The sequence below is a fragment of the Theropithecus gelada genome, chromosome 1, assembly GCF_003255815.1.
Source record: "Theropithecus gelada isolate Dixy chromosome 1, Tgel_1.0, whole genome shotgun sequence".
Taxonomy (NCBI): domain Eukaryota; kingdom Metazoa; phylum Chordata; class Mammalia; order Primates; family Cercopithecidae; genus Theropithecus; species Theropithecus gelada.
The window spans coordinates 214,055,579-214,071,486 of NC_037668.1; the positions used below are offsets into that span (position 1 = coordinate 214,055,579).

General features: G+C 39.1%; 1 protein-coding gene across 2 annotated transcripts in view; it reads left to right on the plus strand.

Moving 5' to 3' along the window:
- Window positions 1-15,908, plus strand: part of FMN2 (formin 2) — a 399,343-nt gene that overhangs the window by 194,114 nt on the left and 189,321 nt on the right. For both annotated transcript variants that reach the window (XM_025363337.1, XM_025363416.1), the window contains exon 6: window positions 14,620-14,681. In XM_025363337.1, coding sequence (XP_025219122.1) covers window positions 14,620-14,681 — 62 coding nt within the window. The remainder of the gene's footprint in view (window positions 1-14,619; window positions 14,682-15,908) is intronic.

The window sequence follows — 15,908 nt, forward strand, 5'->3', positions numbered from 1 at the left end:
TAAAGGAAGGACAAATGTCACAATATCACTGTCATTTTTTGGTAATATCTCTAAGGTATTGTCATTTGTGCATTTCTTACTGTAGAGCAATTTATACACTGACTGCTGGTTTGAAAATAACCCATTTTTCCACTATTCTTTAAGCAGATCTTCATTTAGTTTGGTTCATGAAATTGGGAATTAGCCCAGTTGTATATAGATGCATGATTTGAATATACTGTCCTTTTATTTTTAAGGTCCAAACAATAATACGAAAATTATACTCTTATTTTCCAATTTATATTTTGCTTTATGACAGCAAATACATCTAGAAAGGTATATGTGCTATTTAGACATTGACCAAAAACTAAAGAACCTTTCAGTTTTGAGTGCCTGCTGTAACAAGGACTGTTTTCCACACGATAGAGGAATTACCTCTAATCTTTATAATATCCATTTAAGGGGATAATAACATTACCACTAATATGTCTATTTCCCATGTGAATAAACCAAAGCTCCGAGAGCTTACCAAGTCTCTCCAAGAGACACACAGCTGGTTAGTCACAGACCCATGTTTTTAGTTCAGGTCTATCTAAATCCAAAACACAAGGTCTAAGTCTCATGTAGTTCTGGAGAAAACCACAACTTTTGAGTTATTATATCGGTGAGTTAAGACTTCTCAGTAAACATGATACTGTGTAAACTAGGGCTTTGAATCAGAAGAGCAGTAATAAAATTTAGAAGTCTTTAAATACAAGGAGTAGAATGCCATTATTTTAATTTGAGATCAACAGAAGAATGCTGTTGGTATATTTGCCATTTCACTGACCTTTATCGTGGTCTTTAGATAATCCAGAAGTACTTGGAATATTACTCACGAGCGTATGCAGGGTTTCAGGTGTAGGTTAAGAATGCCTGGCAGCACGTCTTCTGGCAAGATGCCCGCATTTGTGTGCGTACTCAAAGGCCCCAGGTTTCCAGGTGCCCAAGCATCTCAGTGGCGAGATGTAGAAAGAACGCAAATAGTATTTCCTTTCATCTTATTATCAAGTGTAAAATGTTCCGATGAATATGGTAGCAAGTGTCTTCCTTCCTGTGAAATGTTAGTTTTCATCAGCTGCTGGATATGTTCACGTAACTAATCCAAGCAAAATCAAACACAAATTTAAAAGTTGCTTGGCTACATCTTTAGAAAATTTTTGTCACGTAATATACATTTTGGAAGTTTTTAATGTAACTGCCCAGGTGTGCAGATTTTCAGTTGGGGATTCATGCATCGGTATTATATTCCTTCGAAAGGAATGCTGGGTATGACTCTTGACTCCATTGGCATCCAGTCGCACAGTGACATGCACCTCCTGAAGGTTTCTATGCTTTATTGAGTTTCAAATAAAGATTGGGGATGATCGTTCTAGGCATTTCTGCCAAGCTATGTTTTTTTCCTTCTTCCTTCTTACATCTTCCCAGCAGATTAAAACAGTAATAGAAACAAATAAAAATTAAGGCAGTCCTGAAAATAAAAATGGGCCTTTTGTATCCACCACAGATTGTAGATGTGGAGGAGGAAAAGAAGGCTCCTTCCCTTCGTAATGTCTGTCCATTGCTCTTTTCTTTGCAGTTCCTCTCCTCATTATTATTTAGAGGCTTATGCTTGTAGTACCATTTGCAGCAGGTACTTTTGCTTATGCCAGTGTTTATTTGTCTTTTGCTTTCTCAGGCATTTCTGCCTTTGTGGATTTCTGGAGCCAATAAAGCAAATGTGTGAGTGATAGCTCCTTTCTTAAGGTTATCTATTATGACTTTTCTCTGGAGGTTCAGCAATGACTTTTGTTTTTCACATCACACACTTCTTCAGTTGTCTGCTATATGCAGGACACTCTGGCATGATACAATAATGTCTAAGACAAGATCTCTGCTATTAGGCTCTTCAGAATCTTCTTGGAGGAACCGAACACATACTTTCATACAATAGAAGGAATAGCTGGAGTGTATCAGATGACTTTTATTAATGTTAAAGGGTGGAATCCAGAGGTAGGGAAAGTCATGAGCATTGGTAGTTATGAAGTGTTTTAGAGATTACTTAGACTGGAGCTTGAAATTGCTATTTTGTTGGAAACAGCAGTTTGTCCACATTTAGAGCTACACGTTCCAGTTTCCCTCTCGTTCCGGGTGACCATAGGAAACTGATCCGGTCAGTGAGACATAAGTAGAACTCTCCTAAAAATTTACGATTCATTGGCATTGCACATTTCTTCTTGTTGCTTTCCTCTTTCCTCCTTTGTTTTGCCTGGAATGTGAGAGTGATGGCTGGTACAGTAGGAGCAATTGTTCCATGTGAGGAAAAGGAAAAGGCATATGAAGACCACTTAAAAATTTTGGGCCCTAACTTCTTTCAGCCCATGAATCAATGTCGACCTACCTTAGCTTTGTTCAAGTCCTATCTACTCAGATATTCTTTTACTTACTGCTGAAAACAATTTTTTAACTGACTCAAATGTGTTTAACACTTTGGCCCTATTGTCATGTGGGTAATTGTCAGGATCTCATTCGTATTTCAAATAATCTTCATCACTATATTCTAACTAGATGCCCACATCACTCTCTAATGTGAGCCAATCTTTTAAGCTGGGGAGAGGATTGAGTTAGAAATCAGGAATGAATGACATTTCCTCCCCCCATCTAGACCTGTGTTTTTCATTTTGCTTCCTAATAAGCTCAAAGATATTGGAATTCCGTTTTTATTTCTCTTTAATTCCACTAGAATACACATGATAGCCTCTATAAAACACTTTCCCTTCCCCAGCTGCCCACTCTTGGAATTCTTCGTCCATCTACACAACTTTTCCTCAACTTTATATTGTTTTGTCTTTTAACACCTAAAGACAAACACAAACTTAGCTGGGTAGGAAGAGGGAAATATTTCTATTATTAGATGAGGGGTTATAAAAGAAAGGCAGAAAAAGTTTCTAAGTTGTAATCTATCTTCTAGCTTCAGAGTCCCTGAAATTTTTAAGGACCTTTTCTGAGTCCTTAGAAATGTAAAAACTGATAGACAATGTAATGAGTGAGTTCTGTGAACGTAAGGATCACCAGTGACACAGCTTCTGGCCGGGCTAGAGTATGAACCAAGTGCTTTATATCTGGCAGGCATATGGTCAGAGGAAGTACGTGATTTGATGGTTTTTGTTAATCTTAACTCACTGGGATGTACTCTCAGGAACTGGTCAACCTTTTCTTTCCTGTTATTTGGATGTCGGCCTTCCTGAATTTGTCTAAATTTCTTGGCTTTTTCTCTTCTTTCCCTTTTTGATCTATTTTTGGGAAATTCTCACATTTATTTCCCGAATCTTCTGTTGGGTTTTTCTGTTACCCTGTTTTTTGTTTGAAGAAACGTTTTGTCTAATTAGGAGGGTGTTGCAAGAATTGCAGGCAATAGTCGGGAATGTCTGAGAATGGGGTGATAGGGGTGGAGGTGGTGAGGTGAAGTCATATTCTGGATGTGTTTGGAATGTGAAGCCTGCACGATTCATGATATGTTGGATGTGGAAGGTGAGGGGAAGAGAGGAATTACTTACAGTTCCTCTGAACACCAAGCAGATGGAGGCTCCGTCATGTAAGACAGAAGAATACGTGTAGTGTGCTGCCTGTTAGACACCCAAGTGGTGATGCTGAGAAGGCTGTTGGTTCTGTAAGTGAGGAATTCAGGAAGGAGGTCGGAAGCTGGAGATGAAAGTGCCGGAGTATTTCAAGGCCACCATGAGAGTGGGTGAGACCACCAAGGCGGTGAGTATAGATAGAAAGGGTGGTGGTAGTCAGCCCTAGGACATACCAAAAATGAGAGGTTAGGGAGAGAAAGAGCCAGCAGGGGAGACTGAGGAATGGGGAACATAACAAGAAGGAGGAAGGGGAAGAGAGCGTGGTATCCTGGAAGCTAGGATAAATGTTTAGCACGTGTATCAGAAGGAAGGAATTTATAACGGTCACATGCTGCCAAGGGTTGAGAAATGTGCGTTTAGATTTCACAAGATCTAAAACACTGATGACTCAGTAATCAGAGCAAAGACTTGATGAGTGGGATTAGGAAGTGATGGGCAGAGAAGAATGTGGGGACAACAAGTATTGACGACACTTTGTAGGAGTTGGAGGAGTTTTACTGCTTTATTTTTTTTCCAGTTTTTTTGTTTTTTGTTTTTCCCCCTCTGGTTTCTAACATCCCTTGTAGAGGCTTCCCATAGATGATTTGATCCTTGGCTGTCCTTGCTTAAGTTTAAAAGGTGATGAGAAGTGCTGAGTCCTCATGTTGGGCTCTTGGACTTTGAGTTCAGTGTAGCATTTTCGGTGTGTGTTTTTTGTCGGGCATTCACCAACGTCTTTATCTTTTGGTCTTTTTTCCTGGGATGGAGAGATTTCCTGGAGACTTCCCATTTCTGGCTTGGGGAGTAAAGGCCTGTCTGGAAGTGTTCTGGACCCTAAGTTGGGGGAAGAAGGCTGAATGGAGGTATGGAGACTTTTGTATTCAACATGCAGGACTCCACGTGGTCCCTGTGTATTCAGCAAAGCAACCTATCCTACAATTGTGCTTGCTCTATCTTTGTCCAGAGATTTAGATTTAATTTCTCAAGAAAATCAACCTGGTGAAGTTGGGAAGGACTTTTTCAGAATGAGCATGTAACTGACTGACTGGCAGCATTCACCCAGTGCTCCTTGTTTCTGGTGTTCTTCACTTTACCCTCAGCTGGACAAGTACCTGCTGCCAGTTCCTTCGCCTTCAGGGTTGGTGCTCAGTTTCCTCAATGAAAGTTATGGCTTTATCATTTTAAGGTCTACGAAACAAGTACAGCTGGCTTCCACATTTTGTTGCTGTCACCTCCTCTTCTTTCTTCCAGTCCTTATGGGTTTACTTTTTTAAATATGTTTTTACTATAGCTTTAGTGAAACTTCAGGAGAGAACAAAATCAAATGCATGTACTTACTGTGCCATCTTAATCAGAGATGCTTCCCAGCAGTATGTACTAATACATATCACAGTGCAAATCGAATGAAGCAATCTGAATGTTAGGTGATGCTTTTAAGATTTAGACCATCTATTTCGTAGTCATTCACTTTCAAACTCTATCACTTTGAGGATCTTTTACATCTGACAAGGCCGTTCTTTCTCTCATTTGCACAAACTCTACCTTGTGCTTTTATCGTGGTGTAATTGTTGTGTAGTTATTTGTCAATGCGTCTTTCTACTTCATTATACTGTGAGCTCTTCTAGATGGGGGAGTGTGTATAACTCCAGATTCCCAAAATGTTTTGTAGGACATTTACCAAAGCGAAAACAAATATTGTCAGATACGTTTCAATTACTTACCCCCAAAATGTAAAAGTTTCTATTTCACTGAAATGTACAGTGAGACAAAAATTAACTGCTTATATGTCCTCTTCTTCCTGATTTTAAAGTCTAAATGACATGCTCCCTGCAGTTCCTCAGAGAGATCTCTTACAAAATGTAGTTTCCTGGTAGCTAGAGTAAGATGACAAACCTGACTCTTTTAAATGAGAGGATGCTTCTGATCTCTGCTACATAAGATGGGTGTCTGCTCAAACAAAGATCTTTGCTTCTCAGCAGCTTGCAAAGCTAACTTCATCAAAGCTTTTCCTGTGGCTTCTGCATTTTAAATAGGGTAAAGATGCTTTCTTCAAGCCCTTATACTTTTTCTTCCTCTGCCAGTGAAAAGAGGGCATGAACCGTAAATGTGGGCTGATTTGTACTCATTTTGTGTTTAAGCTTCTGCTGACTCTACTTCTCTTTCCATATACTTTAACCCAAATTAGTGTTAATGGCTTCCCTCTGGTTAGTTGTTTAGTCTCCTCTGTTACTATCAGTAAAACTGAAACTGTCATTTTTCTTTTTGCTGAGAATGTTTTCAACCTGGTTCATCTGAAACCTCTCAATCTAAGATACTAATTTGGAGAGATATTTAAAAAAAGTTTCCATTATAGGATTGTGATATGGGTCATAATAATAACCACAACAACCGACATTTTCTGAGTGTTTGCTTTGTGCATGGCACTGCATTTTATTTTTATTATTTAATCTCCTGCAAGAACCCTGTAGGGAAGGTGCTCTTCTTATTAGGTCCATTTTGCAGATGAAGAGCCCAAGACACTCCGGGTTATACAGATAGTAAGTTGTATGGTCACCGTGCCCCACTGCCTTCCAGTGCCATCAAATGGCAATGTAACATGACATATTATTATCTTTGTGTTCTGTATTTTTGAGTTATGATGTCAGCTAGAGTGAAGTTAGTTATTTATGAAAGGATAATCAGAGTGATCTCACAGAATGGTCAGTTTGTCCAGTAAAATTAAAGGCAGAGTTGATTTTCAGGAATTGCTAACCTCAGCCTATTTTAGCCTTTTAACATTCACAGAAGATGTTTTTCCAAGTCTTTTGTATACTGAGTTCTTCTAGATATAGAAAGGATACAACAGACCAGGTGCAGTGGCTCACGCCTGTAATCCCAGCACTTTGGGAGGCCGAGGCGGGCGAATCACAAGGTCAGGAGATTGAGACCACGGTGAAACCTCGTCTCTACTAAAAATACAAAAAAAATTAGCCAGGCGCGGAGGCGGGCGCCTGTAGTCCCAGCTACTCAGGAGGCTGAGGCAGGAGAATGGCATGAACCTGGGAGGCGGAGCTTGCAGTGAGCCGAGATCGCGCCACTGCACTCTAGCCTGGGGGACAGAGCGAGACTCCATCTCAAAAAAAAAAAAAAAAAAGAAAAAAGAAAGAAAGGATACAACAGTGAATGAAGCGTGACCATATAATTGTGGAGGGAAGGGTCTGTCCATATTGTCTCACACATCTCTGTATATCTGCAGATCATATCTCATATGATCTCTATTTGTAGAAATGATGAGGTTTAGCTGATTTAATAGGTTATGCCTAAACCAGAAGCCAGCCTTCCTGACTAGTGCACTTTTTCTTTCCACTGAATCATGCTGCTTCTCCATGTCTTTTGTCAACCTAGAGCCTAATAAGAGAATAAAAACATTCGCATTAATAAAATTAACACAAGGTAGAGACCCATAGAGCAGCACAAGTTGGAGCTTGAAGTCCAAGGAACAGAGAGCCATGGGTTAGCAATGTGTTGTGATGGGCAGCCCCTCAGATGGTCCCTGGAGATCCCCACCTTCTGAGACTCGTGGTCCTGTGATATTCCCTACCCCTTATATGTGGGCTAGACTCATGACTCACACTGAATAGAACAGAACAGAACAGGGGTGATGGGATGTCACTTCCAAAATAAGGCTATAAAGAGAAGGAGGCTCTGTCTTGTATGCCCTTTCTGTCTCACTCTAAGGGAAGCCAGCTACTGTGAGAGTTGCCCTATGGAGAAGTCCATCTGGCAAGAAACTGAGTCAGACTTCCAGCCAACCAGTAGTGAGATGCCGAGGCCCTCAGCCTGAGGAACTGAATCCTGCCAACAGCCTGTGAGTAAGGCTGGAAACAGATCTTCCTGCAGAGCCTTCAGATGAGACCATAGCCCCCGCCAACATCATGATTGCAGTCTTATGGGAGACCTTAAGGCAAAGTCCCCTAGCTGAGCTGCACCTGGGTTTGTGACCCACAGAAAGTATGAGATAATCCATGTGTGCTCTTTAAGCCCCTAAGCTTTGGTGTAACTTGCCATGCAGAAATTAATAACACGCTTGGTAATAAACACTGTGAGATTTTCTAGTTTGGGACATCTTTACCACCAGTTTAGCAGATCACACAGGAAAGATTGAAGTAGGTGACTGCAGTGGCTGGGATAAGTGTTCATGGCTGATGGAAGGAAGCGGCCGTCATGTGCAGCCCTGAGAGACTGCTCCAGTCCTGTCTCATCCAACAGATCCCTGCTTTTAAAAAATATCAGTGTAAGGCAGGTACTAACACTGTTCCATAGCTAAAGTGTTGCATTCAACAAGAGTAATCCTATCATATTGAATTATACAAATAGGTTGGGCACCGTGGCTCATGCCTGTAATCTCAGCACTTTGGAAGCCTGAGGTGCGAGGATCACTTGAGGCCAGGACTTCAAGACCAGCCTGGGCAACACAGCAAGACCTTTGTCTCTACAAAAAAATTAAAACATAGAAATATTATCTGGGCATGGTAGCATGTGCCTGTTGTCCCAACCACATGGAGAAGCTGAGGTAAGAAGACTGCTTGAACCCAGGAGTCTGAGACTGCAGTGAGCTATGATCATACCACTGCACCCTAGCCTGAGTGACAGAGTGAGAGCCTGTCACTCTGTCTCTCTCTAAAAAAAAAGGGATTACACAAATAAAGTGAACTACTTAATCTGGCTACTCAAAATATGTGAAAGATCAACAAATTTGTCTAATAATGTTTCGTTGAAGTGCTTTGTTTTAAATGAGTTCCTTTTAAGGCACACTCTTAAAATATGCCCTTTCCCTTCTGTGCAGTTCTTTGAAAGTGTAGAGACAGGATTCGTTTTATCATGTAAACATTCATACAGATAGATTACTTTGCTCTCTAGCCTGTGGGTAATTCAACATTTGTAGTAAGTTAGAATAAGAAGCATGTACCACATTTCTGGTGCTGACAAAGGCAGCCACGGAGGAGAACACGTTAATAGCAAAGACCAAGTGTCCAGCGATAGACACCTGCCTGCGCACAGACAAGAGTGGGACTGTTTCTTATGTTGCGTCTATAATGCTTGGTTGTTTTGAATTGCTTTTTCTTTTATTTTTTTAATGTAATGCAGTCATCAGTCAAAACCTTAAACTCGAAAGAAAACAGATTTCTTTTTCTGTTTGGACATTTTGAGACATTTTAAATATCTTAGGTTAAATTGACTATTTGACTTCCAAAATAGGCCATTTCATTTTTTGTTTTTTAACAGCATGGTTTAACAACAATGACATTGGATCTTAGCGAGTTCATACGGGTGGAGTTCATGACTAGAAGAGCTATTGTGATCTTAACTTCTAACTATTGAACGCAAATGTTTAGTCTGGAACCTAGTTTTAATCTAGCACCTAGTTTTAATCTAATTTCTGAACCAGTGTGCCTACAGGTAATATACACCTTAAAATTAATCACACCCATTAATCCAAGGCTTTCTGAATTATCTTTCTACTATATAATTACTTATTTTCTCTATATGATAAGCATATGCTATAAACAAAAGTTATCCCACTTGATAAAGTCTCAGAGAAGTTTAGTGTCTTGACCAAAGACACACAGCTAATTGGCATGAAAGCCTGAAAGATTACTATGCTCTTCTACTCTCTATCTAGACATTGGCATTTGATAAAATCGTAGACAAGAATTGCTATCTATTTTGGCCTGGAGTGATGTCTGTTTGTTTGTTTGTTTGTTGAGACAGAGTCTGGCTCTGTCACCCAGGCTGGAGTACAGAGGCACTATCTTGGCTCACTGCACCCTCCACCTCCCATGTTCAAGTGATTCTCCTGCCTTAGCCTCCCAAGTAGCTGGGACTACAGGCACACACCACCATGCCTGGCTAATTTTTGTATTGTTAGTAGAGACAGGGTTTCACCATGTTGGCCAGGCTGGTCTTTCCTGACCTCAGGTGATCCGCCTGCCTTGGCCTTCCAGAGTGATGGGATTACGTACAGGCGTGAGCCACTATGTCCAGCTGGAGTGATTAGTAACACGTGGTGGTTTGTAGGTTGTTTAAAGGAAGTGGGAAATATCTCCATTGTTTTAATCCTGGAAAGTTAGCATATTTGACAAATAAGTGAATAATCTTTTAATGTACAAAAAGAGTCAGTGGCTCCTCTCAACACCTTTCTCCTTGAATCCACTCACACACAAACAGAACAGATGCTTCCTGGTTAAACGTAGTTGTATTATTTATATATATGTATATATTTTTTATTATACTTTATGTTCTAGGGTACATGCGCACAGTGTGCAGGTTTGTTACATATGTATCATATGTATACATGTGCCATGTTGGTGTGCTGCACCCATCAACTCGTCATTTACATTAGCTATATCTTCCAGTGCTATCCCTCCCCCCTCCCCCCACCCCACAACAGGCCCCGGTGTGTGATGTTCCCCTTCCTGTGTCCAAGTGTTCTCATTGTTCAATTCCCACCTATGAGTGAGAACATAAGGTGTTTGGTTTTCTGTTCTTGCGAAAGTTTCCTGAGAATGATGGTTTCCAGCTGTATCCATGTCCCTACAAAGGACACGAGCTTATCCTTTTTTATGGCTGCATAGTATTCCATGGTGTATATGTGCCACATTTTCTTAATCCAGTCTGTCATTGATGGACATTTGGGTTGGTTCCAAGTCTTTGCTATTGTGAATAGTGCCGCAATAAACATATGTGTGCATGTGTCTTTATAGTAGCAAGATTTATAATCCTTTGGGTATATACCCAGTAATGGGATGGCTGGGTCAAATGGTATTTCTAGTTCCAGATCCTTGAGGAATCACCACACTGTCTTCCACAATGGTTGAACTAGTTTACAGTCCCACCAACAGTATAAAACTTCCTATTTCTCCACATCCTCTCCTCTCCACATCCTCTCCAGCACCTGTTGTTTCCTGACTTTGTAATGATCACCATTCTAACTGGTGTGAGATGGTATCTCATTGAGGTTTTGATTTGCATTTCTCTGATGGTTAGTGACGATGAGCATTTTTTCAAGTGTCTGTTGGCTGCAGTATTTATATATATTTTTAAGAAAGTGATTAAAACTGCATTGTAGACCTGCAGGGGTTGGGTGGGTGTGGGGATTGTAATGAGTCCCAGACAAGGATAGGTGTTACTCTTAAAGCAGCGAGGAGGAAATGAGTGTGAGATATCTGACCTCTAATCTGAAGTATAATCACATTAACGCCTTGCTGAGTATTAGAGGATAAAGTAATCTGAACTCAACATTTATCACTGAATATTCTTTTAAATTTTGGATTTATCTGAAATCTAGTCTTCTGCTTAATCATTTAAATGCTAATAAATAAGACAGAGTATAATGAACAAGCCCCGGTAGTTCTATCCCAGGCTCTCTTGTTTCATTCCAATGGTTTGTCATTCAGGTAAAGGTTCCATCCCTCAGTAGATACAGTTGGAATGGTTTTTTTGTTTGTTTTTTTTGGTTTGTTTTTGTTTGTTTGTTTGTTTGTTTTTGGATACACGAGGAAGCTAAGACACAAATAGAAAAAAGTCAACACAAGTACATGTATGTTTATTGCGGCACTATTCACAATAGCGAAGACTTAGAACCAACCCAAATGTCCATCAGTGACAGACTGGATTAAGAAAATGTGGCACATATACACCAGGCAATACTATGCAGCCATAAAAAAGGATGAGTTCGTGTCCTTTGCAGGGACATGGAAGAAGCTGGAAACCATTATTCTCAGCAAGATTTTCTTGGGCTTGATAACAAGGCTTACTTGAGTAGGAAAGATGTTCTAATAGTTGAATTTATGTGAAAAGTTCACATGCGGAAGTAACATGAAGCAACTACGTGTCAGACCCTTTTACTTCTTATTGCCTCTGAGCCCCACGAAAACCCCAAACCAAAACTTGGCTAATATTTTCCATTATTTCCTTGCCCCTGCCCCATAAAGGAACTAAAACTTTAAAAAGTAACTTACTTGAAGTAATGCAGCAGCAAATAAAAGTTTAAATTCAACTTAGTTTAGTTTGATTCCATGTTCTATGTTTGTTCCACATCAGGAAACTGTATCTTGTGAAAATAATATTCCCTAGCCGGGCATGGTGGTGGTCGCCTGTAGTCCCAGCTACTCGGGAGGCTGAGGCAGGAGAATGGCGGGAACCCGGGAGGCGGAGCTTGTAGTGAGCCGAGATCGCGCCACTGCACTCCAGCCTGGGCGAGAGAGCCAAACTCCATCTTAAAAAAAAAAAAAAATAAATAAATAAATAATAATAATAATAATAATCTTCCCTTTGGAGGAACTATCACCTTGATATAATTTCAATACCCAGGTTCTTTCCTCCCAAACAAGCCTGAAATTTTGGACTTGGAACCAAGAAATTTCTGAGAAGTTTTTTCTTTGAATCTTGTTGCCACCTAAATAAATAAATACATAAATAAGTAAATAGGTAAGTACATAAGTAAATAAGCAAAAAAATAAAAATAAAAAATGCGTTCAGTCATTCTTAGCATGATCTAGAACTCTGATCGTGGCATTCTCTGTGCATTACCAGTTGTCTGCAGACGTTCAAGGCTGGGCTATTCAGCACATTCCCACCCAAATAGCTCCAACTTCAAACCATTATTACTCAAGTAACTGTTAACCCTTCTAGTAAACTAGTGTAATCCCTGATGTATAGGAAACACCTTACGTTTGTTGAATACATTTGGGAATGCTTATCTTATTTCCTTGATTTTAGAATTTCATCCGTTGAAAATGTACCATTGACCAAATCACAGATTTTAAGGAAGGGAGCATTGGAAGACACTACTAAACATCTAATGTAGACATTTTGATCTAAGTCCTGATTTCTGAAATGTTAGCATGTGCTTTTTAAATTGAGGAGGAAGTATGGCACTTCGATAATTTTAATCTTTCCCAAATTACTTCTTTTACCTTTATTTCCTATCTAGAATTTCGATCACTGCATCCATTCATCTGTCAGTATGTAATGTTTCTTTCTTTTTGGCTACAGAAGCATGATTAGATTTTGCCCTGAAAACTGCTCATTCCCATTTGAACTGTGTTAACTTCTCTCATGCCAACTAGGGGGAAATTATGTGGCGAAACAGTAACAGTGTTGCTTTCCAGTGAGATTTTCTGTGGATGAGATTTCATGAGTTAGGACCCTTTGAGAACTTGTTTAGGAGCACATAACGTGTATTAAGATATTCATTATTAAGAATGTTCTTTTGATTTCATGTATATGACATTGCATGAGATACCTTTCTTAATATTCTTTCAATCTCATGTATATGACATTGCATGAGATAGAAAGATGAGAAACCTCATGATATTCACAAGTAAAGTTTTATGTGGGGAAAACTTGTGGGAATAATAGTATGGTTTAAAATAATGGATAAAGTCAAAGGACAATTGTGTAGTTTATGAGCTTTGAATTGATCATGAACAATTTTATTGTGTTTCTTTGCCTTGTTCTGGGGATGAAATCTGACACCAAGTTGACCCCTTGCATTTCCTTTATAGTTTTCTTATCATGTAGAGAATTACTGGATTATTAGCTAGCTAATGAATTCCAAAATCAGAAACCTTTGGATTCACTGCAAGATTTTCTTGAAGAGCTAGACTCTGCACAAATCAAAAGAAGATAATTCCATACATAAATTTACTGTTTTTACTCGGGTTTTATGCATTTCGTTACATATTATCACAGCAAAATTATTAGATAATCCCTTTTAATTAATTTTTGAAATATGGTCAAAGGTAGTTGGACTTTGCCTTTACTACTTTGAAACATTAAAGTTCATGATGTGTTTGCCTTATATGGTCTAAAGAATAAGATCTGTCAGAGACTCTTAGATATGTATTTCAGATCTGATTTTTTTTTTTGGAAATTGAGATAGTGGATTATTATTAGGATAGAAGTATCATATTCTACTTGGTACAATATTTTTTGGGTGAATCTGGGCTCTGTTCCCAGCTCCAAATCCAAATGCTAAATTACCTAGTTTAGTTTTCTCATCCATCCTATACTTTCATTTCCCACTTGTCTTTTTAAATTCTTTCTTGGGGTTTTGCCAGAGTCAACTAGAAAATGTCTCATGTGAAACTTTGAGAGAAGAGACATTGTAAAATGCCTCTGTTATTCACTTGGTGATTTTTGTCCCGGAAATTTTTAACTCCCCAAGAGCTTCACTGGCTACTTGGCACAAATTCTATCAAGGCAAATTCACCTTGTTTCTACCAAATATCCATGTAGAAAATGCAGAATGATTTGTATTAACCTATGCCTAAACCAAATAATAACGCATCCCTACTCCAAAATACAGTACAAATTTCCCCAGGCAACAAATGCATAAAGAAAATATTGCTGTTTTGTCTGTGATCTATCTTGCTTCTTCCTTGTATAACCATGGGTAGTATATATTTTAAGGATGGATTTTTAAGGTAGGATCTGTGCTAATATCACTACCAATATAAAAGAGTCATCCTTTGATTTTAATATTTTGAGGAATTATAACAGGAAATGCACCCATCATTTTTACACTAAGTCCATCCGTTTAATGATTAGATTTCACCTTTGTCAAATGTTCTAGATAAACTGGCAAATTTAAACGTATATTGGCATAAAACTGGGATGTAGCACTCACCGGAGTGATTTGCTTACTTTGCTGGTATGAAGCAGATTTTTCAAATTCATTCAGTTGGGCTTGAAAAACAGACCTCACAGTTTCTCTCTGACCTTTGCCTGGGCCATTTTCATGGGATTTAGTATTTGTGGAGCAAGTGAAAGCTTTAACACTTGACACCTGGCCCAGTGAAATTCCTGCTGCAGGCTTTGCAGTGGGGGCAAGGGGAAACGTTGAAGTTAAAGCCCCTACTTCCTCTGGCTGCTGGCCCATGAGCCTGCTGCCTGAGATGGTCAAACATCTTTGCACAGGTGGCTTATAGCAATTTATATTCTTCTTTTTTTTTTTCCACAGCTGTTGTGAACTTGGATAATTCTGTGGTTGACCTGGAGACCCTTCAAGCTCTCTATGAGAATGTGAGTAATAGAAGGAATTTTATGTGTGAGTATATAATGTGTACACAGTACATATCTATGTGCACCTATAGGCTCTTTGCTTTAAGGTCCTCTAAAGACATTTGATCTGAGTGTAGTGAATTTGCCTAAGTAGGCGTTTGTTGCAATACTTTCTAGGAACATATCAAACAAATGTGTGGTTTGAAAAATTGTGAATAAAATCATGTTGCCTATAAGGTAATTCATGATTTTTTTTAATTAAATAATAATCGGTACTGATGTGGGGGCTAATTTGAGCCAAGCATTGTTCTGTGCACTATGCACACAGACACACGCACACAGACACACACTCTCACTCACACACACTTAAAATTTTAAAATATTTAATTGAAAAAGATTGAAGACATTCCAGGTGTATGTGTTGAATATATTCTTGCTGATTTGATATACACATTGATTACCACAATCAGATTAACACATCCATCACCACCCATGCTTATATATAAGATCTCTACAAGTTACTCATCTTATAACTGAAAGTTTGTACCTTTTGACCAATATCTCCCTATTTTCCCTACCTCCCACCCCTGGGCAACCACCATTATGCTCTCTGTTTCTATGAGTTCAAGTTTTTTAGATTCCTTATTTGTCTTTCTGTGTCTAGCTTATTTCACTTAGCATAATGCCCTCCAGGTTCATCCATGATGTTGCAAATGGCAGGATTGCTTTCTTTTTTATGGCTGAATAATATTCCACTGTGTACATGTACCACATTTTCTTTATCCATTCATCTGTTGATGGACACTTTGATTGGTTTTATATCTTGTCTCTTATGAGTAGTGCTGCAGTGAACATGAAAGTACAGATATCTCTTCAACATGCTTTTCATTTCCTTTGGATGGATACCCAGAAGTAGAATTGCTGGATCATATGGTAGTTCTGTCTTTAATATTTTGAGCAACACCTACACCGCTTTCTCTAATGGCTGTACCAATTTACATTCCTACCAACAGTGTTCCAGGGCTCCGTTTTTTCCACATCTTCACCAACACCTGCTATCTCTCTGCTAGTAGCCATGCCAACAGATGTGAAGTCATAGCTCACTGTGGTTTTGGTTTGCATTTCTCTGATGAATGGTGATCAGATGCTATTATTATCACCCCTGTTTTACATGAGGAAAGTTGGAGTGGTTAGATGACTTACTTAGGGTCACATAGCTAGTGATGTAGTATAGCTGGGATTTAGTTC